A 27028-nucleotide genomic window follows, 5' to 3' on the forward strand; every position below is an offset into this window, starting at 1 on the left:
ATAATTCATTTAGATCACACCACCATCTTCAATTCCGTTTTTTTATTCTTTATTTTACTATTCTATAGGTATTAAGCTTGAAGGTACTGGGTCGTTTTGGGAATGGCTACTCTATATCGAACCTTACTTAAATTTATTTTTCAAATTTCACACAAAGAATACCACAAACAAACAATGCACAAATCATAGTTATTGGATTTATTCACGTTTAACAAGCATCGTCATAATTTAAAGTTCATGACTATGAATTCTATTAGCAACTGCTAAATTTGCGGCGCGTTGGTGTGTGCGTGGGCCCCGAGACGCGCGGGGTCCTGGCTAGGGTAGTGCAGGCGGAGCGGGGCCGGGAGCGGAGCCGGAGGCGGGGGCGGCGCCATGCCAGGCGGACCCCACGGTCCCCAGCCCGGACCACCATAGTGGTGCAAGTTGAAGAAATCGTTCGGACGGTTCGGGGGTGGTGGCATCTGAACACAGAATTTACAAAATATTACAAATACGGTCTCTAAGTTTTGTTTATTTTTATTGCTTAGATGGGTGAACGAGCTCACAGCCCACCTGGTGTTAAGTGGTTACTGGAGTCCATAGACATCTATAACGTAAATGCGCCACCCACCTTGAGATATAAGTTCTAAGATCTCAGTATAGTTACAATGGCTGCCCTACCCTTCAGACTGAAACGCATTACTGCTTCACGGCAGAAATAGGCAGGGCGGTGGTACCTACACGCGCGGACTCACAAGAGGTCCTACCACCAGTAAAGCTAAGTACCACCAGTAAAGTAGGCTTTGTTCAGTATCCTTTGAAGAAAAGTAAAATATTTTACATAGAATTTAAAACATTTTTACACTAACTTGTGGCGGGAATGGATGTAAATATGCAGGGGGTGGTGGCAACGTCCCAGGCAATCCAGGAACTGGTTCCAACATGGGTACACCATCATTCTTCTCAGTAAGTCCTTGTCGTCCTGTTATATACAACAACATTACACACTCATAAATATTACGAAATATAAACTTTTACTATCATATTACAGATTGAGGTCTTTAAATTATACTAGTTTGAGTACAAACCTCATTTCAGAAAATAACTTGCAAAAAACATATTGAATACTTTTTCATAAATGTAGTGTATTCTAACATTTTGTAGTTACCAGGTACTCTCTTAGAAACTTGCACAATGCAATAATAATGTTTTGTTACCTTGCGATTTACCCCATTTGATTGTCAGTCTCTTGCCAAAAATAACAAGACGATTGAAAGTCTTTTCTGCAGCATGTTCTGCAGCATTTCTTGAAGTATATTGCACAAAGGCACACTGGGCTCGAGGTACAAGAGTCAAACATCTGAAAATTCAATAACTTCTAACATAGTGCTAATTTTATCAAACAAGTCTAGAATAGTGATTTGTTTTCTAATGATACACACATTTCTAATGACAACATCACACCATTAATTTCATCAGCCTTGTGATGATGATCAAAATCTCAATTACATTAATAGATAATAAAAAAATACAAGGGAATACTACTGTGAACTGATGAGAAAAATGGTTGTAGCAACTTAAGATAACCACCAATCAGATATCGGTCTTATTTTAAAAACCATAATACTAGGGATGTACTATGGTTTACTTGGTACATAATCCTTAAATTAAATATTAGTTAGTCAACTCTGAACATATGAGAATACTTTACATTAGCTGCATAATTTAAATAAAAAAATATTTAGATTATTAAAACATAATTAAGATATATGCAGTGTATATCACCAGACACAATTATGAGTTTATTTCTATGAACTGTTTGTTTCCAGAGCATTGTTATTTGTTGTGTTAACTTGTCAAACTTACCTAATTTCACCATATTGGTAAAAGTGGCCTCTAAGCTCGTCCTCAGTGACATTATCAGGAAGATTACCAACATACAAGGTAGTAACAGTTTTGTCTTCAGGTGGAGGTAGAGCAGGCATTGCAGCAGCACGACGCATAAGCTTCTCAGCTACTGGATCATTTACACCATAATACCTGTGAATAAAAAATTATGAAACCTTCAACTTTTTTTTTAGAAACACTAACAGCTATTTACTGTAAAATATCAAGAGATATTCAATAACAACTATGATATTGCTGTTATTTCACATACTATTATTACAATGGAGTTTCAATAACTTAAGCCTCATTAATTCGCAATCTTTAGTCAGGATTTGGTTCATTTTTGGAACTCAAATGAATAATTGATCAAAATCTATGAATACCTTAAATCGAAAGACTTTTTGTAATGCAATTTACTAAAATTCCACTTTACAAAGACGTGTTTATTTTTATTTTCACTAAGCAGATGTACAGAAAACTTATGTGACTAACCTGTCTTTAATGTTCTGATCAGCTAGTGGATCATCAGGATCTGTTGGCTTCTCGTGACGATACGGACATTCTTCCCCTCGTCTACATTCTCCTTTGACCCAAAACGAGCACACGTGCGGTCTATTCCTCTTATAATATGGAGCTGTTCTAGCTAACCGCACCAACAAATCGGACGATCCTTTAGATTTTAGAGAATTGGTTGGCTGTGTTGGATCAGAGTTAGACAGCTGACTCTCCAAGTTTTGTATGTAATATTCCTTGTTTACTTCGTTTCGAGGTAGGTCATCCTGAACTTTTAATGCAGCATCTCTCACTTGGATTGGCAGACCATATTCCAAATCCAATAAACATGTTTGACAAACATTTTTCAGTTTCGAACAGGTCTGACATATTTCTGTTTTCTTGAAACGCATTCTTGCTCCGGGACACCATCGAAACACTGTGAAAGGTCTTGAGCATATTTTACATTCTTTACCGTATTTTTCTTTAGTCTGAAAATAGTTAAATGAAAAAAAACAATCAAAGTTGTCGAAATAATGTTATCGGAAACCACAATACATACCATTCTAATGTAAGGGTTATCTCCAAGACATGTTTGGCACAATATTGGAAAATCCTGCAAAAATATAACATGGTTACTACCACAATGAGATAATGATAATTGATAAGCTTCAACAATATACTCACGGCGTCTTCCCAATTCTGACGATTGTATGTGTTTGTTGACTTCGATGTAGCCATGGCGTGTCCTTTCTTGATATTATTTTAGATTCAACGCAGCTTAACTGTGACAAAAATAATTGTTGAATTGAAATGTAATTTGTATTGTAAAGTTGAAATGTAATTTAGTTTAAATTACCCTATCAAACAAAACACTTCTTTCCCATTTCTACATGCAACTAAATCACAAAAGTATTTAGTTACCAAGGTACGTCATTGAACATTCATTTTGTAATGACAGATTTTCACTCTGAACGAACAGCACTGAAAGTGTATAATCTATGGCACTGAACCGTCGACAGTCGACACTGGGATGAACATAGAGATTATTGATTTTTTTCGCTTAAACAGACAAAGAAATCAAGAGCATACAGTTCTTTTGCAATGGAAAGTAAAGCCAAGCCTATTCTATGTAGAATTAAGAAACTCTATGACTAAAGTAGTTGAACTACTTGGACTTCAAAGGAAATCAATTCAAATAATCTTTCAGTAAAAGGGGAATTCTCTGCAGGAAATGCAAATTTCATAGGAATTAAAAAATATCAAAAGAGCGGTGCTACTAAGAGCCATTTCCTCAGATCACTAATATCGTTAATTTGCTACTACTACAACACTTACGTAATTTGACTAAAATTGTTCAACAAGTCAACGAAGCTATAAAATGCTATATCAATTTCCAGTTTTCAGCTTTATAAGTCAAATGGCCGTCACTGCCGGCGTTGGAACACCAGGTCGATGTTTCCATTCTTTTTCCACTTTTTAAATAAATAAAAAACTTCATAGCGAAATAGAAAGACTCTTGGTACTTAACCGTACTAGGTTATGTTATGGTGAGCTGAGCAGAAACAGTGAAACAGTGTAGAATTAGCAATGTTTCTCAGGTTGTTTGAGTTTTGAGTTCTTTCTGTGTTTAACTTCTGTTTTTACTACTTTCTATTAATTTTCATTACATTTCGAATAATCACCTTCAGGTCTTATTATGATTACTGGTGGTAGGACCTCTTGTGAGTCCTTATGGGTAGGTACCATCGCCCTGCCTATTTCTGCCGTGAAGCAGTAATGCGATTTGAAGGGTGGGGGCAGCCCTATACTTGAAACCTTAGAGCTGATATCTCAGGTGGGTGGCGCATTTACGTCGTAGATGTCTATGGGCTCCAGTAACAGGTAACACCAGGTTTGCTGTGAGCTCGTCCACCCAACTATGCAATAAAAAAAATAGAATACTTAATTCTGGATAGTTATTGATCTATTACTTAAATCTTACGATGAAATTTTATAACTAAAATCCCATAACGAATAAATGTACTACTGAGAGAGGGCACATGAGAAATTAATTAGAAAAGTATTAGTAGAATTATTGCTTGAGGAGACAAATTTGAACCTAATACCAAACCATCTTCACGGATGGATACAAAGTTTTTTTTTGACGAGCCAACGGCCTACCCGGTGTTAAGTGGTTACCGAAGCTCATAGACATCTATAACGTAAATGCCATCACCCACTTCGAGACATCTTAGTTTTTACAGTGCAATGGCTGTTCCACCCTTCAAACTAAAACGCATTACTGCTTCACGGCAGAAATAAGTAAGGTGGTACCTACCCGTGCGGACTAACAAATCATCGTACCACCAGTATCATGGACAGTGGATACAAGCGTTTTCTCAGAGGGCAACGGTATCATACTGAAGTGTAATAGATTTGTAAGCTAGCGGGTAAAATACTTAAGGATTCTAAGATCACTGGTCAGGATCGGAAACCTGGAGGGTCTGATTGACTTCCTGTAGGGTCTGGGTTGGCATCAGTAAATATTCCCAATCTTACGGAAAAGATAAGTAATGTCTATCACGTCAAGTATTGCAAAATTGTCCACCTTTCAAGATATATGTCACACGTACATGCATATGAATCATGTTTCTTTTGCCTCATTGATTCAAGAAATTAAACTAAAAATTACAATTTCTGGCTCAGGTTTATTACTGATTTGTTTCTCAAAAAACCGGTTTTTTAAGGTATTTTTAGGTTTTTTCCATAAAGGCTAAATAATCATTAAATAAAACAAATTTACATGCAAATGAAGAGTTTTCTTCATACAATTAATAGGGTGAGCATATTTTATATAAGCTTAATGATCTTATATTATCCAATAATAAAAAGCTTTTTAGTTTTGATTTAATACTATTGTATTTTTTTCAAACTGTACTGTAGTTTTTAAATGTAATGCACGGTAATTTGAATCTCAAACACGGCATTTTTTATTTAGCAGCACGGTAGTTTGTATATTTGATCTGCTAGCAGTGGTGTGAATTGTGAATGTAACGTGTTTTTAAAAACCGATATTCTTAAATAATTTATTTATCTATAAAACCGGTTTTTCCGGTTTTCTTCAAACGCGTTACATCCCTAATTGGTACCTATGAAAAGTTGCTCAAAAAATTGTAAAATTCGAAAATTCCGAAATAATGTACACTATTTGTTTTAATTAGGAAACTAAAGGTTTTAAGATCGCGCTTCGGGCTTCTAGTAATCATGTCCATTACAACTCTGGTATAATTTAAATGTGTACATAATTCTTCAGTAATTAAACACCGGTTCCGATTTTAAGTCAAACCTTTTTTCAGTATTATTTACAATTGAAAAAAGAAAATGCACACGAGGATGCAATTTGGTGTTGTACTTGGAGTAGGATAGAACCCGAGAAACCGAAAGAAGGCGAAAATGATACAGAAAACGCAGAGGAATTACAGTAAGTAATCCTAATTCCATATGCCACTAATAAAAGCTTCAGAAATAAACTTTAAAATAAATATAATTTAGTAATTTAAAAAGATCTTAAAGTGGTAAGCATCATATGAACTTATACTGTAATAGAATATTAATTATACTAACCTGGCCTAAAGTACTAAATACAACCTATGAAACCTAAACATAATGTAACATGAAAAGAAAACAGTTTTAATATTAACTTATTGTAGTGTTATGAATGAATTATAATTGCTTGATAAATTGAAACCTTGATATTCAAGCAATATCATGATAATATTTTGATTGTAATTGTATTAAAAAAGTTAATAAATACGTGAACAGAAATTCATAAGATTCTAAAATTAACATTTTAATATTACAGGGACTCTCAGAAGGAATCCGCAGAAAATTACATTATAACCGGTGGCTTGGATGACTACATAAAAGTGTGGCAATTAGATAACGGGAAACTAGAAATTAAGCACCAGCTCGAAGGACATTCTTTAGGAGTGATTTCAGTTGCGGTTAGCCCCGATGGGAAAAGTATGTGTCAGATCTATCAAGACAATTTGGTAATATGAGTCCACTATTATCAAAGCCGGCAATCTGACTTTTGGACAATGATTGGTAAATCAGAAAAACGAATTATTGACTTTGTATTCCATTGACAGTCACAAAACTCTTCGGAACAACATCTTAGATAAATAACAGGTTAACTATTAACCTTTATTTAATGCAGGTTTTGAACCGTATTCTTTAAAGGAGATGATTATATTCAAATCAATCTGTATTGACATATCAATAAATTTTTTTTGTCCAAATGCACAGATTGCCACCTTTGATAATAGACGACTCATATAGTCTATGAAATAAATCAATAATTAACATCATCAAAATTAACCCAACTTGTGTTGAATTTTAATTGGTACACTACAAAAAATACTCATTGAGCAATAACTCTTTAACTTTTGTACATAAGCTAAATGTAATTTTAGCCTTAGCAAGCAGCTCACAGGATTCATCATTGATACTATGGAATTTGATCTCGGGTGAAAAACTAAAAATGTTTGAAACTGGACTCACCGACGTTTGGACTTTAGACTTTTCACCAGATGGAAAACATGTTATTTCTGGAAGCAATGCAGGGAAAATACTCATTTTTGGAGTTGAAAGTGGTAAACAGGAGCAAGTATTGGACACCAGGGGGAAATTCACTCTTAGTGTGGCTTACGTAAGTAATTTTAATAAATTATTTAAATAAACTACCAACTTGCCCCAGTGAGTCTTCACTTATTATCAGTATACGGAATAAAGAATACAACAGCACAGTTGTACTGTAATGTATGTATGTAAATGAGTAGATGGTCTATTAGGTATTGAATGCCTCTAAGCAATTTAATTAATTAATTTAAGAGAATTTAATAATTTTAAATTTCTGCTTTTTAGAGCCCTGATGGGAAATACATTGCCAGCGGAGCCTTAGATGGAATTATCAATATCTTTGATGTGGCTCAAGGAAAATTAGTACATACCCTTGAAGGACATGCAATGTCTATTAGAAGTTTATGTTTCTCTCCAGATTCACAGCTTTTATTGACTGGCTCGGATGATGGTCATATGAAACTTTATGATGTGTATGTGTATTTTAATATTTTTTTACTCACACTTTAGTATTGGTTTCCAAAACAAGAACTCCATCTCTATCGCTTTTTTTTCTTATCTAAGGCTAAACAGGCCTACATGAACCTATAGAATTAAGCATGTGCATTATTTGTCAGCAATTCCATCCGCAGTGTGTTAGAAGTTCACCCATCCTTTTTCGACGAATCATAAATAGAAATTAGTTTCTATTTATGATTCGTCGAAAAAGTGGCGCGACACGATAACCCTCTTATCATGGTAGCCGCAAACCATAGACCCAATCGGGAATACCAATTAGACCAGATGAACAGTCGCTGTCGCCCTAAACACATAATCTTGGACCCTCCCAATCTGCTATCTGTGCTTTTGGGCATTTCAAGCCTGATGCGATGAAGGGCTCGTCGTGCAATTTGATCCACAAACTCAGCTCAGTGAGTTTCTTTCTGGATCTCCTCCAATGGTTGCGATTCCGATCTAGTGGTAGATTCAGGGATGCACTATCTTTGCTAGGGCAGATGTTAGTAAAATCTGTAAGGCTATCGCCTATACGGTCGACGAAGCAAGCATAACTAGCAATAGGTAGGCAAAAAAAAGCTATTTACAGAGAAAGAATTACATTTTTGAAAATACCCATTAATTTATATGGCAGTGAGAGATAAAGAACTACCATCCTTAAATCTTAAATTTTATTAACGAAAACATTATACAAGTAAAAACCTATTTTTAAAGTGTTTTTTTAATTACAGAGTACATGCTAATTTAGCAGGTACATTATCTGGCCATGCATCTTGGGTGCTGTCAGTAGCATTCTCTCCAGATGGAAAGCGTTTTGTATCGGGTAGTGCAGATCGAACGGTGCGTGTGTGGGACTTAGATAGCATGCAATGCCAACATACGTTCAAAGAACATAATGATCAGGTTAGTTAATAACAAGGTAAAATTGAATGTAATTACACAATGTTTAAATAAATTAAGTATACATTTATTATTTTTCAGGTTTGGGGAGTGAAATTTAATGCTGAAAGTAATAAAATCATATCAGTATCTGAAGATAAGTGTGTGAACATTTATGATTGTCCTCTATAGATGTTATTTTTAAGTAATGCGTAATAAATTATTATTAAGCAATTGACCTATTTATACTTCCTTTATATCCTGAATCAATATTATTTTAGTAAACGTAGTGTTGATAGAAAATTTTAAGAAAACAATGACGGAGATATGAATAGAGATTGATTGCTGTAAAAGTTATTTAATCATGTCTATCTAGTAAGCAGTCTGAATCATGAATTCTCATGCCACCTTATTCTTAGTCTATGCCATAATATTCTTGTAGAAATTATATAAATTCAATTTGATTCATCACTATATTTTCTCTACCTGTCCGAGTAGGCAAAATCAACGATACGTTCTTCAGTTTAAAATAGCATCTCCATAATGACATTAGTGGAACTTTTAAGTGGGAACGTACACCTTACGTTCCCACTTAAAAGTAGTTATTTGCAAAGATTGACAGCGTTCCCGCCAAAAAAAAAATTGGATAATTTAATATTTCTTCAAGTTGAAACATGTGCTAATGGTAATACGTTAGTCATTTAGTATCTGTAGAAGTGTACAAGCATGGGAAAATAAAATAAGATCGTGGCAAGTGCGAAAAACGCTCAGTAGATTCGCACCATTTACCGAAAGGTTTTTCATCTTCCCTAACTCCTACGCTGTTTTGTTATTGCACTTCATTTAATTTCATTTCCAATAGCATTTTAATTCATTCCGGTCCATTTCATCTTTTTCTTCTTGCATAAACATTATTTCAGCCTTATAAACTGTATTTTTGAAAAATTACATCATATGGGCGAGATTTTCTTTGGCTGTTCAACAGACAAATCAAACAAAACTCCGAAAATGTCAGACTTTGTTTTGACAGCTGGCATTAAAAAAAAAACTTGTATTTATGTTGGGAATTGGATTATTTAAACTGAAATTCATATTTATTGATTACATTATTGTTGCAATTTGTGGCTCTCAAGATCGTTAAAATTTATTGGTCTAAAATTCCTTCACAAATAAATATGTTAAACGTATAAATTCTCTGTGTGAACTACCTAATTTTATTTGTTGCCGACAATAATTTACCAATAGCTTCATTACGAGCTATTTAAACATATCTAAAAATGCCGTCAAATACAATAGTAAGTTCTTTCCAGGTGTTTAAATGCTCTAAGGTATTTAAATGTGCAAATTTCATTATGAACTGAATACATTTTCTTTTTCAGCATTCAATATTGTTAAAAAAGGAGAATGCTCACGAAGATCTGATATATGGATGCGCATGGGCAAATATTAACCATTCAACAGACTCTAAGTATTCAAAGATATATTTATTAATTTACCATAATTATTTTTATTTTTGAAAGTAAAGACATGACTCTTTTTCATATCCTCTATTGTAATATTCTAATTGTCGAATTAGAAATAGACGACTACAAGGATTGCTGAATAAATAGTTTTTTCAGAAAACAGTGCAGCAATACATTTCTGTGAGCTACTTCTTTACAGTTTGCTATTTTTTTTATAATATTCCAAATTATTACACTTCTTTGGGTATTATCAAGTAGCTGAAAATTGTTTTTAAAAGTTAATAATTCACAAATTATAAAAATACATTTGTTTCTTTATATCTCTTATTTATGCTCATACCTGCTTTCTTTTTTTATCAGTGAAAGCTTACTCGAGGATGTTGAATTTACTGAACTGAAGAACTTTTACTGACTGATTACTCAATTCAGTTACTCTCACATCAGAGTCAATAATTACTTCTGTAATCCAAAACTGTTCTTGTAATCTGAATACTTTCATACAGCTTTTAGACTATTATTACATATTTTATTAATACCTCAGGTCTGAGTAGGTGGGTAGGTAATATTTTAAAAAATCTGTGAAACTGGAAGCTATGTGACATTGCCTATTGTCTATAATTCTCTATGAAGATTTATCAATTGCAGTTTTCTTTCATTCTAGAGGTCCATCAAAGGATTACATAGTAACAGGAGGCTTAGATAATTTAGTAAAAGTTTGGTCATATGAGAATAATAAACTAGAGCTATTACACACCCTCGAAGGACATGAAATGCCTGTTGTATCAGTTGCTGTTAGTCCTGATGGAGAAAGTAAGTTGTTTTTTTTTATTATATTTACTTTGATTAGGGTGCAATTGAGATTGATAGGTTCCACCTACATTCAGGTGTAAATGAGGTACGCGTTAGGCTACGGTGTAGGTTAACCATTGTACAATTGAGGCTTTGATAAGATATTTCAAGATGAATGTTGCACTCACTGATGTCTATTGGCTCTGGCAACCACTGAAGACTAGGGGTTGCATATAATAAAAACATTTTGCAAAACATACTCATGTTAGCTGACATTTAACAGTTTATAAATACTTAATTAATTTACATTTTTAATGAAATTAATTCCTATGGAGCTTATAAATAGATATTGATATCACAGTGAAAACATAATTTAATTGTAGCAAAAAGCAATTACCATGTAATTTTCACTGTCTATTAAAATTTAGGCCTTGGACTTTTTAGGCACATGGCCCACTAAATGATGAGCGGCTACCACGTCTCATAGATGCCACGCAACACCAGCCACAGCCCAGCTGCTGCATAAATCTAATCTCCCATTAGTCAGAGAGCATTAGCATTCATTACAATTTTTCTATACTATTTATGTTTTGATTTTTTTTATTGCTTAGAGCTCACAGCTCACCTGGTGTTAAGTGGTTACTGGAGTCCATAGACATCTACAACTTAAATGCGTCACCCACCTTGAGATATAAGTTCTAAGGTCTCAAGTATAGACACAACGGTTGCCCCACCCTTCAAAACGAAATGCTTTAGAATAGAACGGCAGAAATAGGCAGGGTGGTGGTGCCTACCCGTGAGGACTCACAAGAGGTCCTACCACCAGTAACAATATGTACAATGACTTCAACTTTCAAGGATGCAGCTCAAATTCTATACCAACAGTTTCATTATGGGAAAGGGGCAAAGCATTGGAATGAGTCCTCAAAAAATTATATGATTGAATTTTAGAACCTAGTTCCTACTTATTTAAGTAGTGACTGCTTGGAACAAGCTTCCAGAAGCTCCAAGAAGGCACCAACCTAAAACTCTTTCAATAACGTACTTGAAAATTCAACACATTAACACATTATCAGCCAAAGCTGTTAGTGTGTTTTGTAAAATAATTTATATAATAATCTGCTATAATTCTACATAAGACTTTTCTTTTTAACCTATCAGTCAGTTGTTTACTAAGTTGGACGTAACTAGAGATAAACTCTTGAAAATTAAATTCATTAGATATTTAACTAAAATGCACACAATATTAGTAATACTGCTGGGTAACTATTTCAGTGATACAATAAAAAGTAAACTACAACTTTACTGGGGCTCGTCCAACGAACTAGTCACAGACAGCGCTTGGTGTAGCTATGTATGTCCCGTCAGTCATTCAGCTAGTCAACTAAGCAATTAATTTAAGGATGAAAAATTATAAAGTTAATACTTACTTGTCTCCTACATTTTAGCAATCGCAAGCACATCCCTGGACTCCTCACTTATCATATGGGATCTCTTAGATGGACAAAAAATACGAGAAATACAAACAGACAGTTCTGATATGTGGAAGATTGTGTTCTCACCTGATGGTAGCCAAGTAGCCACTGGAGGTCACACTGGAAAGGTGACTGTGTATGGAATAATCAATGGAACTGTGGATAAAGTGCTAGATACGAGGGGAAAGTTTATTATGTCTGTTGCCTGGGTGAGTAATATTTGGCGTCCATAAAATTAGGAGTTCTCTGAGAAGCGAGTCGATTATTTTTTTTTTAGTTTGGGTGGACGAGCTCACAGCCCACCTGATGTTAAGTGGTTACTGGAGCCCATAGACATCTACAATGTAAATGCGCCACCTACCTTGAGATAAGTTCTAAGGTCTCAGTATAGTTACCCACCCTTCAAACCGAAACGCATTACTGCTTCACGGCAGAAATAGGCAGGGTGGTGGTACCTACCCGTGCGGACAAGATGTCCTACCACCAGTGATTACACAATTTATAATTTTGCGGATTTGATTTTTACACGATATTTCACATTTATTTCACTATAGCTTCCAATCTACCTAAATGATCCAACATTGTTAATTTTAATTTCTCTAAAACTTTGGTATACATAATACATCATTCGAAGTTAACGAAATTCATGCTGTAAATTTTAAGAGATAGCATTTAATTTGTTAATTTTTTAATATTACTTTGATCTGTATATACCTAGTACATATTTACTTCGGTTTCCGAGCTCCGCGATTTCGTAGACATATTTAAAACTACTTTCGAAAATTGTTCACGATTGACTTCCACGGTGAAGGAAGAACATCGTGTAATAAAAATCAAACCCGAAAAATTATAATTTGCGTAATTACTGGTGGTAGGACCTCTTGTGAGTCCGCACGGATACGTACCACCATCCTGTCTATTTCGGCCGTGAAGCAGTAATGCGTTTCGGTTTGAAGGGTGAGGTAGCCGTTGTACTGTAAAAACTGAGACCTAAGAACTCATATCTCAAAGTAGGTGGGGGCATTTACGTTGTAGATGTCTATGGGCTCCGGTAACCACTTAACACCACGTGGGCTGTGAGCTCGTCCACCCATCGATGCAAAATAAATAAAAAACAGTACTAGGCTGCACTAAAAGTATCGGGAATGAAATATTTCCACTGTTCCTGTCATATTAAAATCTTTTTAATTGAAAACTCCTTGGTTTTAAAAATCGAATACCATTTATTTATTTAAAAAAAGATTCTCGGTCTTGTCACGAGGTTTTGTCAAACTTGTTTAGTCGTTGAGAAAATGGAATTGACTCGAGAAAATTCAAGAGCGATGATTTATTATGACTTTCGAAGTGGTTTAACACAAAAACAGTGTGTTGACCGGATGATTTCTGCATTTGGTGATGAAGCCCCATCCAAAACCACAATTTATCGCTGGTTTGCTGAGTTTCAACGTGGACGTGTCAAGCTCAGTGATGATCCCCGTCAAGGTCGTCCAAAAACTGCAGTCACCCAAGAAAACGTTGATGCTGTGCGTAAGCTGATTGAGGAAGATCGACATGTGACATACCGCGAAATTCAGGCAACTTTAGACATTGGCATGAGTCAAATACAAATAATCTTGCATGAACAATTAGGTGTAAAAAAGTTGTTTTCCCGATGGATACCGCATTCGCTCTGTGAAGAGCAAAAAGCGGCTCGCGTTACTTGGTGCGTCAGAACTCTCGAAAGATTCCACGCAGGATCCTCAAATGCTGTATACAACATTGTATCAGGTGACGAATCCTGGATATATGCGTACGAACCCGAAACAAAAAACCAGTCACGAGTTTGGGTGTTCGAAAATGAGATAAAGACAACAAAAATTGTTCGTTCACGGAGTGTTGCAAAAAAAATGGGGGCCACGTTTGTCTCCAAAACCGGCCATGTTACGACTATTCCTCTTGAGGGACAAAGAACGGTTAATGCAGAATGGTATGCTAGCATTTGTTTGCCACAGGTCGTTTCTGAACTCCGTAAAGAGAACTGCAACCGCCGCATCATCCTCCATCACGACAATGCGAGTTCTCATACCGCGCACAGAGCAAAAGAGTTTTTAGAGCAAGAAAACATAGAATTATTAGACCATCCGCCGTACAGCCCCGACCTAAGGCCTAATGATTTCCCTAAAATAAAGAATAAATTGCGTGGACAGAGATTTCCATCACCTGAAGAAGCTGTGGACGCCTACAAAACGGCCATTTTGGAGAACCCAACTTCCGAATGGAATGGTTACTTCAATGATTGGTTCCATCGTATGGAAAAATGTGTCAAATTTCGCGGAGAATACTTCGAAAAGCAATAAATACATTTTTAAATAGTAATGTTGTGTCACTTCGTTAATTCCCGAAATTTTCAGTGCCGCCCTCGTATTTCAATTTGAAACGTCGGAAAAGTAAAATGAAAATTTAAAATGTACTAAACGGGAAACTAAACAGTAAAATAGTGTTACACACGCGCTGGGGTTCGGTATGAATAAAAATTTTACCGAAGTATAAATTTAAACTGTATTACTTATCACTTAGAACACTCACAAAACACTTTTCAACTCGTAGTTCACTTCTTCCGCTTCGCTTCAAGTGATCCATTCGCTATTTCGCTTCGACTAGTTCCGATTACTAACTGACTGCATCCCATCTCTGCAACGCTTTTATAATCGATACGACATCTCTAGCATTATCTAGAACATTCCTCACAAGTCAAGTATTTTCGATGCATGTTTCCGCTATCTGGTAATAGATGGCGTTGTACTTCTCGAGCTTTCTAAATGTTACTATATCCTTTGATATTCGTTTCGGTTATTCGGCGATAGACGGCGTTACTCTTACTGACGGTACAATATTTTTAATCGGGTCTACGAATCGCGAGAACCGAATAAAATTCTGTGTCACTAATGTCACAATGCTATTTCATATTTTGACCTAATCTGTGTTATTTGCAAGGGCTTTCTCTGTGCGGCTTTTTTAGTTCAATTAGTAGGGGACTTTTTGGCGGGAACGCGAGGACTGAAGTTGTGTGATTTGTTTTATTTTGTCTATTTAGTGTATCTTCAGGTTTAAATGTATAATAATATAACCATGGCTTATTAACTGGTATCTGTGAAAGTGCACAAATGTGGGAAAATGAAACAAAGCCCCTGAACGTAACTTCTCGGGATCCTCTAAAAAGTCCACTGAAAAAGTCTTCGTAAAAAACTACCATTTTACTGAGATTATATTTCATTCCATATTATCTCATCTCATTTCATTTCATGCCATGTTTCATATTAATCAACTTCATTTCATTTCACTTGATATTATCATTTTTCGTATATAAAATAGTGATAGTGCAGTTTTCATTAAAATTAAAATAAGACTTGGCCTAAAGGTCTTAGTTACCAGGTCATAAAATCCGTTAAAAAATTTACAATTAGTAGATTTAGATTTGAAACGTTTCAGAGCCCCGATGGTAGGTACATAGCGAGCGGCGCTGAAGGCGGTTCGGTTTACTTGTTCGACGTGAGCCAAGGGAAGATGCTGCACACGATAGAGGCCCACGCGCAGGCCGTCCGGAGCCTCGCGTTCTCACCCAAAACCAAACTCTTGGCATCGGCATCCAACGACGGCTACGTCAATGTTTACAATATGTAAGCTATTTTATTGTTTTAATAGCGTTGATAAAAATCTATACTTTTATACTAATATTATAAAAAGGAAAGATTTGTTTGTTTGTTTGTATTGAATAGGCTCCGAAACTACTGAACCGATTTGAAAAATTCTTTCACTGTTTGGAAGCTACACTATCCCCGAGTGACATAGCCTATATTATTTTTTAACAAAAATTAGGGATCCCTACTAAAACTCCAACAATGTAACCCGAGGTGTAAAAAAATTACCTAAATTTTATGCTAAGACCCGAGCGAAGCCGGAGAGGGCCGCTAGTTACAAATAAATATACCTACATATATTTTCATAATGTTTGCGAATTTTGCCATGAGTCGCATTGGAAATTTGAATTCTCATTTACTGGTGGTAGGACCTCTTGTGAGTTCGCACTGGAAGGTACCACCACCCCGCCTATTTCTGCCGTGAAGCAGTAATGCGTTTCGGTTTGAAGGGTGGGGCAGCCGTTGTAATTATACTGAGACCTTAGAACCTATATCTCAAGGTGGATGGCGCATTTACGTTGTAGATGTGTATGGGATCCAGTAATCACTTAACACCCAGGTGGGCTGTGAGCTCGTCCGCCATCTAAGCAATAAAAAAAAAACGAAAGCCACCTAAATTCTGCGGCGGAGAGTAGGGGTTAATCGATGGTGATGAGACTTTTTTTTCCTCCTCCCTAAGCTGATGGTCTTGAGAGACCATTTCAGCGTAAGCGGGCGAGGATGAAACATAAAATAAATAATAGTCTAAAAAAACTAACAAAATACGCTTTTATAGAAAATCCAACTAAAAATAGAAAATAAATTTGAACTAAAAATAATGTAAGAAGAAATAATTTCATTGTAAAAAAGCGTGGGGTGCTTTTCAGGATATTATCAAAATAACCCTTCTACTCATATCTGTTCATAAAATATTTATAACTACTGATACCATGCCCTTCATGCTTTTTTTTCAATAAAATAATTTTTCTTACATTATTTTTAATTCAAATTTATTTTCTATTTTTTAGTTGGATTTTCTATAAAAGCGAATTTTGTTAGTTTTTTGAAACTATTATTTATTTTTAATTTTTTAGTTGAATATCAATTTTTTCAATATATATATATATTATTATATATATATTGAATTGTCATCGGTCCTTAATAAGTATACAAAATTTCGAGTTAATCCTACGTTTTGAAGGGGGTCAAAATCATGTTCAAAGATTCCGTTACATACAAACATACATACGTCTGAAGCTAATAAAAGCGTATTAACACTAATCATACCAACACTCACTCGTACCTATTTCTGCCATAGCAGGTAGATAACTGGTATACAACAAGTATTATTCAAAATAAACGTAACCAAACAAAAAAAAAGTATAATAACTGTAGATAAATTGGTAAGAAAAGGCATGAAGTCAAATGTGCAAAAGCAATAAGATGATACGTGGATTTTCAATGCAAAAGTTCAAAATGGGCCATTGACTCATTATGGTATGTTTAGTGTTAATGAAGCAATGACAAAGGTAATATCGAAATTGTTGTGAATCAGCGAAAGCGCAGCGCTGCAGAATAAGCTGGACCACAAATGCTGGGCGGTCTCCGTGTGCTTCTCCCCCGATGGACAGAGAATGGCGACTTCGGCGGCGGACGGCAGCATCCGCGTCGTCCTACTTGAGGAGTTCCGTGTACTCCACACGTTCGAAGAGCACACACATATCGTGAGTAATTACACCATAAACAAACCTTCGTCGTTCAATCGTATACTGTTCTTATTTTAGTTTTAATTATAATGAAATGAGCGTAGTAGAAATTGTAGTTTGGGATGTTGAACGACAGAGGGAAGATCTTCCACCGGGCGGGTGATATTACTCGGTAAACCGACGGTCCAAATGTCGTTGTTCGGAACTTGTATATAATATGCAAGCTTATTTTGAAAATGTCGTAAGCGAGATTGCTTCGTAGCAGAAGTAGGCAGGCTTGTGACACTTACCCGTGTAGGCTTATAATACAGTCCAGAAAAAGCTCCTGCCCCCTCCCCAGTGAATTGCTTAAAGTTCGCGCACATTAAAGCGGGCTGCCTCGCATCGCATCGCATAACAAAAACCCTCTAATAAATCACTTTCCTACATATCATATAGACTAAAGCACACTATCTATAGGCGATGCGACGCGATGCTTTGCGGCTTCTCGCGGTTGTAGTATACACGGTACTTAAGTCACGTTTTGCGACACCTACGGGAAGAGATGGGTGGTGATATTCTAGGACACCATCCAAACATCGATATCGATTTAATATAAAAACGAAACGATACATTTTGCGAATAGTAAACTGAACTTATTACTAACTTATTTTAGATTCTGTGGCCTTGGTATTTACGTTCATTAAATCATAAATATTGCAAGTATTATATATGTAAGTGTAATATAGTAAGATTTACATTCGATTACGATGAAGAAATCGACGAGCGAACTAATCCATAGACACAGCCCTCTGAGTGTCTGGCCGGATCTTCTCAGTGGGTCGCGTTTCCGATCCGGTGGTAGATTCTGCGAAGCGCGGCTCTTGCTAGGGTTCGTGTTAGCAACGTGATCAGGTTTGAGCCCCGTGAGCTCGCCTACTAGTTAAGGCGACGCTGATATAGCCTCTCAAGGCTATCAGCTTAGGTAGAAAAAAAAACTGCTCTTGCTAGGGCCAGTGTACATTCTCTCAGATTGAGCTCAGTAAGCTCACCCACCAGACATAGCTACCTATGCTAGTATGGAAGATAAAAAAAAATTTCTGCCCTTGTAGGCAGACGAGTATATGGCCCACCTGATGGTAAGTGGTTACCGTCGTCCATGGACTTCAGCAATGCCAGGAGCAGAGCCAAGCCGCAGCTTACAGATAGTAAAAGATAGTAAATCTCAAACTTGTTTTCAGGTTTGCGGTGTTCAGTTCAACGCTGACGGTTCCAAACTTGTATCAGTATCGAAAGACAAAAGTATAAATATTTACGAATGCCCTATCCCACCGAAGTCTGCGAAAAAAGTTAAAAAATAAGGAATCCGCTTCAAACCAAATGTTGAGTTTATAAGAAAATAGTGATTTATCGATTTGTTGTTGTGATGTCAAATAAAGTTATGTGATCAAAGCTATGTGTTTTATTAATCATGGTTACATTTCTATTGGGTGATTAAAAAGTAGGTAGGAATTTAAAGGCTTGAAAAATTCATTAATTAAATGACTATTTCTCAAATCAAAAAGATATTATTCCACAAATGGTCTCCACAAACACTCGAATTAGGAATGGACTACACTACGTGATTGAGTTTGTTCGACGTTCGTCGATATAAAAAAATGAAAATAAAAACTTTTCGTATTTTGATTACTGAGGTACTTTTGTATTTTGATTACTGAGGTACCGTATTTAGAAGGTTGGCCATCAGTAAAAAAAAGGTCGTATCGTATCGTATAAATAGTTTTATAGTCCCACACAGTAAGCCGTATCGCCTGGTCTCCGTTGATTAATTTTCGGCATAAGCGGATTGCGCCCACCGGCTTGTTACCAACTTCTATTTTAACCTGATTTCTTTTTTGTTGGTACACAGTGCACTCATCGGGAAACGCTGAGATGTATTTAATTTAATATTTGTTTTTGAACAAGAATAATAATAATTTATAAAGTTATAATTTATAAAGCTGTTGATTAAAGGCCTATGCCTTCATTTTATACTGGCTATAGCTTCATTTTATATATTTGATTTACATAATTGAAACAGTAAAGAAGATTCTCGAAAAAAACAATTCAAATGCATGTCCCGCGCCTATTGCAATTTTTTTTTTTATTGCCGTATAGGCAGACGAGCATACGGCCCACCTGATGGTGAGTGGTTACCGTCGCTCATGGACGTCAGCAATGCCAGGGGCAGAGCCAAGCCGCTGCCTACCGTTTAATACTCTCCACACTCTCAAGTGAGAAAGGTAAGTACAATCGTCCTATTTCATTCATAAGCTGGGTTGCAAGGGCCACACTAGTATTTATTATAAACTTCGGTAATAATTTATAATACAAAACCTGCAAAAAAAAAATTCGGTTTAGTGTACTCTGCAGAGGAGCAAAATACTTAATCATTACTCGTATATACTAATTTTAAATTAAATGTCTTATTATCTATGGTAATTTCCCGCCATCAACTGCGACATTGGGTTATTCAAGAAAAGAGCATATTCTTTCCTGAAGGGTAGGCAACGCACTGGCGTAAACGCTGGTGACCGTGGGCAGTGGTGAATCACTTACCATCAGGTGACCCGTCTTGCTCGTTTGCCTCTCGTTGTTATAAAAAAAAAAAAACTGCCATATTGTCCGTCTGTTTTAGTCTTCAATTGAAAATATTTTATCAGCAGTTAAAAAAACAGAACAATCTAATAATGGAAGAAGAATAAAGCTAAATTAATAAATTAGTTTGCTAACACTACGGCTTCATGTTTTCAATGATCGTTCGCATAAAAGGAAAGCATTTATCAAAAATATTTACATCGGTAGCGATTGAATCGGTATCGGCTTAATTTGCGTGGAATTATGCGGTCGGGAGTCCGCCGGGAAATCAACTTTGAATTCAATTTGCCGCGGCTCTGAACAGAAAAAAGCAATCTCCTCATTTTTACCTGCCCGTCTATAACGTAACAACATTTGTACTAAAATATTGCCGAATACATTTTAAATTTGATTTCAACAGATCAAATGCGATTAGTGGATAATATTATGATTAATTAGTTCCCTTGATAAATAAAGTTGTTCATTACCTACTATTACCATTCATAAAGTAAGTAAGTAATTCTTAATATCGTATCTATTTATGGACTTTGTAACGGTTATGTGTATTTTTAGTATTTACTAGTGGTCCCGCAGTTGTCGAAATTCGACTATAATTCATTGAAATTATAAGTATCAATAATATTATGGCCCTATTGTTACAGATTTCGCCAAGACTACACTATAGACAAATAGGTACTCGTAATATTAAAGATAAACAATATCTAACCTATTCTCAATTTGACTACAGACTTTAAGCAATAGCAAAAGTTTGACAATAAACAAAGAGGATATGTGTCTGTGTGTGTCAAATACATGGTAGTGTGTGTAATGTTTTCTTTATTGATTTAATGTATCTTTTATGCATTATTTTAAAAAAATATTAGCATTGTGCACTTCTTCTCTATATTCTCTATAAGTGTGGAATATTTCATCTCCTCCGTCCGCGCAATTTTCGTAAAAAGGGATACAAAATTTTTGCTCACGTATTAATATATAGATAAGCATGACTGCGTTTGAAAAACGTATTTGAGAAATTGTATGCACTGCCCATTGATGTCACACGAATGTTAACATTGTAAATGATAACACCTATTTGTCAATTTATTTGTCTAGTTTATAAAAGTTTTTTCTTTAATACCTAGTTCTTGATCAATACTATGCTCTAGAAACTACAGCGCGTGTATTCATTATAATACTTGTAACCTCCATATAGTTTATGACATAAAGAGGTTAATATGTTATACAGTTGACATCATAGATTATACACTTAAGGGTCGATTCTACCAAACAAGAGTAAATCTTATTCTTAGAATAACTCGTCAGTTAATCGAGAGTAAATCAATTTTACGTTTTACCAACTACAATTCTAAGAATAGTGGGCCTATTCGGGAATTGTTACTATACCGCCGTTTCGCACGGAATAACGGAGCTATTCCTAGAATAAAGTAATGGCGTCTGTCAGTCCAACATCTGATTTCTGTCATTTCATAAATATTTATTCTGTTTTAATTTCAAGTCAACGCAATGCACTAAATGATTATTAATAGTCTGAATGCAACGTTTAAACGAAAAAAGATAAAACCACACGACAAAACTTGACAATTCCCTCAAACAAACAAGAAATAAAAATAATACGTTTGACAGCTGGATATCTTACACAACAGCTACTTTTTCACACTAAAATACGGCAAAATCGAGTTGACGATTTGTATGCTCTTACACTATGCCGTTAAACAACAACATTTATTTGCCGGATTTTATTTTTGTTCACCATTCACTCTGCTATTCGCGTATTGTTATTCCTAGCGCAAGTATACGTGGAAAAACGACTATGAATTTACTCGAGATTAAAATCATGGAATAGGTTATTCCTCGTATAGTTACTCGAGTTTAAATTTAAGTTTGGTCGAATCCACCCTAAGTTGACATAAATGTTAATTTGGAATATTCAAACATTAGAAGAAAGAACATATGAAATATAAAAACATTTTTGAATTGTAAAATATAAAAAAAACATAAAAACTGGTGAAGCAATAGCTTTAAATGTTGTTTCTCTTTAAAGAGCAACTCAATTTGTGCTATAGTTTTACCCTAGTAAACTTTATTTTTATTATATACTGATGTGTTTTAAATCTAGTGAAAATTCAAAACGAGTTTCATGTATCCAGGTTTTAATCGTCACGTTTCACTAGATAATATTTGGCAATTTAGTAGTGCTGCATGTCGTATTGTGTGCGGCGCTGACTATCGGAGGTATCGGTGTCGTAATCACGGCCGCCGGCAGCGCCATTCAATGAGATGAAATCACTATGCGGCTGTATGAATAATTCAGGTGCGGTCCATCGGCTAGGTACACCCCGCCCGGCACCGCACTACACTGCCATCGGGCCGCGACAACACTGTTTCTATAACATCTTTATAAATCAGTTCATGTTTCGTATAAATTTGTTTTTTTTTAGTTCGTAGTCGTTTAATCGTATTGTTATTAGTTGCTCGATTCTCTTTTATGATTCTTTTTTATTGCTTAGATTTGTGGACGAGCTCACAGCCCACCTGGTGTTAAGTAGTTACTGGAGCCCATAGACATCTATAACGTAAATGCGCCACGCAGCTTGAGATATAAGTTCTAAGGTCTCAGTATAGTTACAACGACTGCCCCACTCTTCAAACCGAAACGCATTACTGCTTCACGGCAGAAATAGGTGGGGTGGTGGTACCTACCCGTGCGGACTCACAATGGGTCCTACCACCAGTAAAAACTTACTAGAATGTAAAAAAAGATACTCGTCGCACTGCTGTCTTCGGAAGATAAAGCTTTGATGAATTATTTAAGTATCTCCAAATGGTATTTAATAAAGATTTTGACTGCGTCTATCCGTTTTTTTTGGCGATTTTGATAGGTTTTCGCCAATAGAAAGAGCGATAAACAAGGAAAATTTGTGTTGATAATTTGTAAATATTTTGAACGAAATGTCTTAACTATGACTGTTTTATGTCAAATTACTGTTTTCGTTGTAAGCTTATACGGATAACGCTGGTGTCAAATCTTGTCACATGCGAACCGGTAATGTACCTGATTGACACAAAAATTTAAAATTGAGAAACAGCTTTGATGTAGAACAGCTATGCCCATGTCTTCCAGTGGGTTGAGCGAAGCTACTGGCGTAAAGCTAGTTTAATTAAATACAAAATTTAAGTTTTACAAAATTTATTGAAAACTATTTCTGAAATTAATCTAATCAATAAATAGCACTATATATTATTAGATCAGTCTAGTGGTGGTAGGAAATGGCAGGGGAAGAGAAGGTAACTTGGGTTAAGGGAGCACTGTTGTAGGCGATCTTGGCAACTGGGGCGGCGTATGCGACCTTGGCGATGGGTGCGCTGTAGGCGATCTTGGCAACAGGAGCACTGTAGGCGATCTTGGCTACGGGTGCGGCATAGGCCACGGGGGCGGAGTAGGCGAGCTTGGCGACGGGAGCGGCGTACGCGATCTTGGCGGGCTGAGCGACGGGGTGTCCCTCGTAGCGGACGTTAGCGTTAAATCCGTTTACTTTGTCGGAGGTGTACTCGACGATGCGGTGGACACCGTCGGGTTGCACCAGCGAGTAGAAGCCCTGGACGGCGTCTCCGGCGCGGGACTCCTTCTGTTGCTTGATGTCTCCGCTTTGTTGGTCGTGAACGGAGTACTCGAAGTCGTAGTGTGCGGGGGCTTCGTGCTCAGCATATTCCAGAACTGGAAGAGCTGAAGCGGCCACCGCCAGGGAGAGGACGACGAAAAACTGGAACACAATTAAAATGCATTAATCAAAATACATACAACACACGTTCTGAAATAGTTTATTATATATCTGAAATATTTTTCTTCGACGAGTAATATTTTGGTTCTGATGAATTAATTCTGATAAGTACCTTAGCTGCCATTGTTGTTGGATTGGTCGTTGTAATTCAACTGTATCGTTTTTCGAAACCACACCTGTTTTTATATGTACATGATTGGTCGTTCGCCTCGCGACAATTCGCCCGAGGCAATTGAACTCATTACTGAAACAATTAGAGAAAGAGGAAGGTCACACTAGTGGAATGTAGTGTTTCAAGATTCAAGAACTTTTAGCAAACACTCATGTACCTCATGTAATTTATTTTGCCAGTTTCTCGTCTCCGGGGAAATGAGTATTAATGCCTTAATTCGCGATCAAGATGAAAAGCTGTTCAATCAATTCGGTTTAATTAGATTAGTGTGCTTAGTGCGAGTTTTTTAACGTTCTCGATAGCGTAAAAGTTAACCCAATTTTGTATGCAGTTGGAACAGCGCCCCTAGCGGCAAACGTAGGCAAACGATCCCATTCCCTACAAATATGAGCTAACTTTTACGCTATCGAGAACGTTAAAAAACTCGCACTAAGCGCACAGGTCGTTTAAGTAAACTCGGGTGATTGTATATATATGTTGCGGTTTTTTAGTGGCGGTTATTTAGAGATAGCACTTAAATCGTACTAACTTAATGTCATCGAAACATTAATTACCGGTTGTAGGACGTCTTGTGAGTCCGCACGGGTAAGTACCACCAACCTGCCTATTTCTGCCGTGAAGCAGTGGTGCGTTTCGGATTGAAGGGGCAGCCGTTGTGCTGTAAAAACTAAGACCTTCGAACTCATGTCTCAAAGTGGGTGGTGGCATTTACGTTGTTGATGTCTATGGGATCCGGTAACCACTTAACACCAGGCGGGCCGTGGGCTGATCCACCCATATAAACAATTAAAAAATACAAACGAAGTAAATTGTCTTCTCTGGCTCTACAAAACTTGCATACGTTCGGTCATAAGATATATAAGCAAGTGTAGGGTTCGATCACGCAGCCCGCATTCGCATAAACACCCTACAAGTTATTCAATTCCGTTTTTAGAGAATAGCTGTTGGAGCACCGTAGTACGTGAGAAACGGTAGGCAGCGGCTTGGCTTTGCCCCTAGCGGTGCTGAAGTCCATGGGCGACAGTAACCACTCACCATCAGGTGGGCCGTATGCTCGTCTGCCTACAAGGGAAATAATAATAACGTAGACCTTCACGAATACCTAGTGTTAGAACCGATACGTAAGTATCTTCTTATTGTGACTGCCAGCAACTACTCGTACATAGCTGATCCAGAGGAGCAAAAGGTAAACAGTCGCCGTCACCCAAATCACATCATTTCTGATTCTCGCGATCCACTATCGTTGCTTATAAATACCTAACGCACTAAGTTGAAACCCCTTCAAATCATACCGTCCCGTTTTTGCAGGATGGCCGTCGGAGTACCGTGGTATGTGAGGAATGTGGAGCTCCACGACGACCTGGACCTGGAGTCCATCAGTAATGTATCGGCATTAGTGCGCCATTTCGAAAAAGCAGCACGGCACGAGAATCTTTTCATCGTGGCCGCCGGTAACTACATTCCCGATCCTGCGGACCGAATGGTAAACAGTCCACGTCGCCCTAAACATGTCATTTCGGATCCGCCCGATCCACTAACGGTGCTTTTAGGTGCTTCAAACACCGGTCATCGCTCTCGTCGACCCCTCGCTTGCGACCAAGGGCTCGGCGAGCAAATTAACCCACAGACACAGCCCATTGAGTTTCTCGCCAGAGCGAGATGAATGATGAACAATGAACTCTTCTCAGTGGGTCGCGTTTCCGATCCGTCGGTAGATTTTGTGAAGCACTGCTAGTGTAGTGTTAGCAATATCGTCAGGTTTGAGCTCTGTGAGCTCACCTACTTGTTAGTTTACTCTGGCATAGCCTCTCAAGGCTACCAGCTAGTTAGCAAAAATAATATGACTCTAGAAGCCAGTACAAGAAGGAGAGTTAGAATGCGCTATGCCTGTTTGTATTGTTACATAAAAAATAAGCAGTAAAATTTCGGTTATTCCCTTAAATTGTGTGTTCATACTGCATAATGTAATTTTCTTAATAATTTCAAACAAAAATCTCGTTAGCGTATTGTATAAGTACCATGTACCCTTATGTACCATGTACCCCACAAAACCATTTTTGAGGAATTTTTTTTTGGTGTTAGAGTGGAACTGCGTTGTAAAATACCGTGTTATAAAAGGGTTACCAGTATACATACTTACGTCAGAAAGATCTGACAGCTGGCGACTTTCAAATGTTGAAAATATTCTTAATGACGTGTGGTAAGAGCTAGTTAAAACATAATTCAAATACATGTCACCACACATGAATTGCTTAAATGTTAGTACAATGTTGGCAATACACGTATAAAAAAGCGTCCCAGCGTCACACGAGAGGATCAGGATATTGTGCTGAAAGCACCAAGACATTTGGTCTGACTAAAACTATGTACTTAAACGGTTATATCTGTTGTGGCGTGCAACCTTTTTGAAACGACTAATGATCTACAATGACAAGAAGACATAGACTAAGATGGAGACTTGACACTGTGACTTTTCATACTTAACAAGGCGACAGGAAAAAGGGAAAGTTATTGATTAGTATAGTATTTGTTACAAAGAAGTATTACAACTTTTATACCCTAATCGACGACAAACGTCTGAATCAACCGTTCAATATGACAAACATATACTTACTTTCCTTCTATAATGAAATAAAGCCCGATACGCGTTTTTTAAAGAATTCTCTTATCGCGTTTGTTTTCGCAAACCAGTTTTAAGATACCGGAGCCTATGGACATCAAAATGTGAATTCCGTCACCAATCTCGATATCTAAGTCTCAATTGTAGATATTGTATTGGCTGATCCATTCTTCAAACCAGAACGAGTGATGGCTTCGCGTACGAAATTGGCAATTGTAATACGGCCTGCTGATAATAAAATTTAATGGTAACTATACAAAAATGTTATGAATTGTACCAAAAACGATAGTGAAAATTGTATTAAAGTTACAGCGGCTTAACATCAACCTATACCAACAGTCTTCAGTAGTTATACAAGTCGGTAAGAATGCTATGAGATCTACAGTAATCATAT

The 27028-nt window shown here is 36.7% G+C and overlaps 4 protein-coding genes across 4 annotated transcripts; 2 read left to right on the forward strand and 2 right to left on the reverse strand.

The window, feature by feature from the left end:
- Nucleotides 1–183: 183 nt before the first annotated feature.
- Nucleotides 184–3396, reverse strand: LOC101740781 (pre-mRNA-splicing factor RBM22). The gene is made up of 8 exons (XM_004926688.4): nt 3221–3396; nt 3049–3146; nt 2924–2977; nt 2362–2852; nt 1849–2022; nt 1200–1342; nt 852–964; nt 184–464 (listed from the first exon to the last, which is right to left on the reverse strand). The coding sequence occupies exons 2-8, from the start codon at nt 3100–3102 to the stop codon at nt 264–266; spliced, it is 1230 nt and encodes a 409-aa protein (XP_004926745.1). The 5' UTR covers nt 3103–3146; nt 3221–3396; the 3' UTR covers nt 184–263.
- Nucleotides 3397–5477: 2081 nt separating this feature from the next.
- LOC732907 (WD repeat domain 61) lies at nt 5478–8592 on the forward strand. The gene is given in 7 exon segments (NM_001046908.1): nt 5478–5625; nt 5700–5824; nt 6206–6366; nt 6819–7054; nt 7270–7457; nt 8211–8382; nt 8461–8592. Coding segments are annotated over 7 exon segments (990 nt in total). The 5' UTR covers nt 5478–5607; the 3' UTR covers nt 8551–8592.
- Nucleotides 8593–9419: 827 nt separating this feature from the next.
- On the forward strand, nt 9420–18874 carry LOC692852 (WD repeat domain 61). Its single transcript, NM_001046697.1, is given in 7 exon segments — nt 9420–9653; nt 9738–9826; nt 10483–10631; nt 12059–12294; nt 15554–15741; nt 17297–17465; nt 18668–18874. Coding segments are annotated over 7 exon segments (969 nt in total). The 5' UTR covers nt 9420–9635; the 3' UTR covers nt 18788–18874.
- A 4361-nt stretch (nt 18875–23235) lies between these two features.
- Nucleotides 23236–23994, reverse strand: CPR75 (cuticular protein RR-2 motif 75). The gene is given in 3 exon segments (NM_001173214.1): nt 23236–23824; nt 23955–23966; nt 23968–23994. Coding segments are annotated over 2 exon segments (522 nt in total). The 5' UTR covers nt 23968–23994; the 3' UTR covers nt 23236–23314.
- Nucleotides 23995–27028: the final 3034 nt, after the last annotated feature.

The sequence above is a fragment of the Bombyx mori genome, chromosome 21, assembly GCF_030269925.1.
Source record: "Bombyx mori chromosome 21, ASM3026992v2".
Taxonomy (NCBI): domain Eukaryota; kingdom Metazoa; phylum Arthropoda; class Insecta; order Lepidoptera; family Bombycidae; genus Bombyx; species Bombyx mori.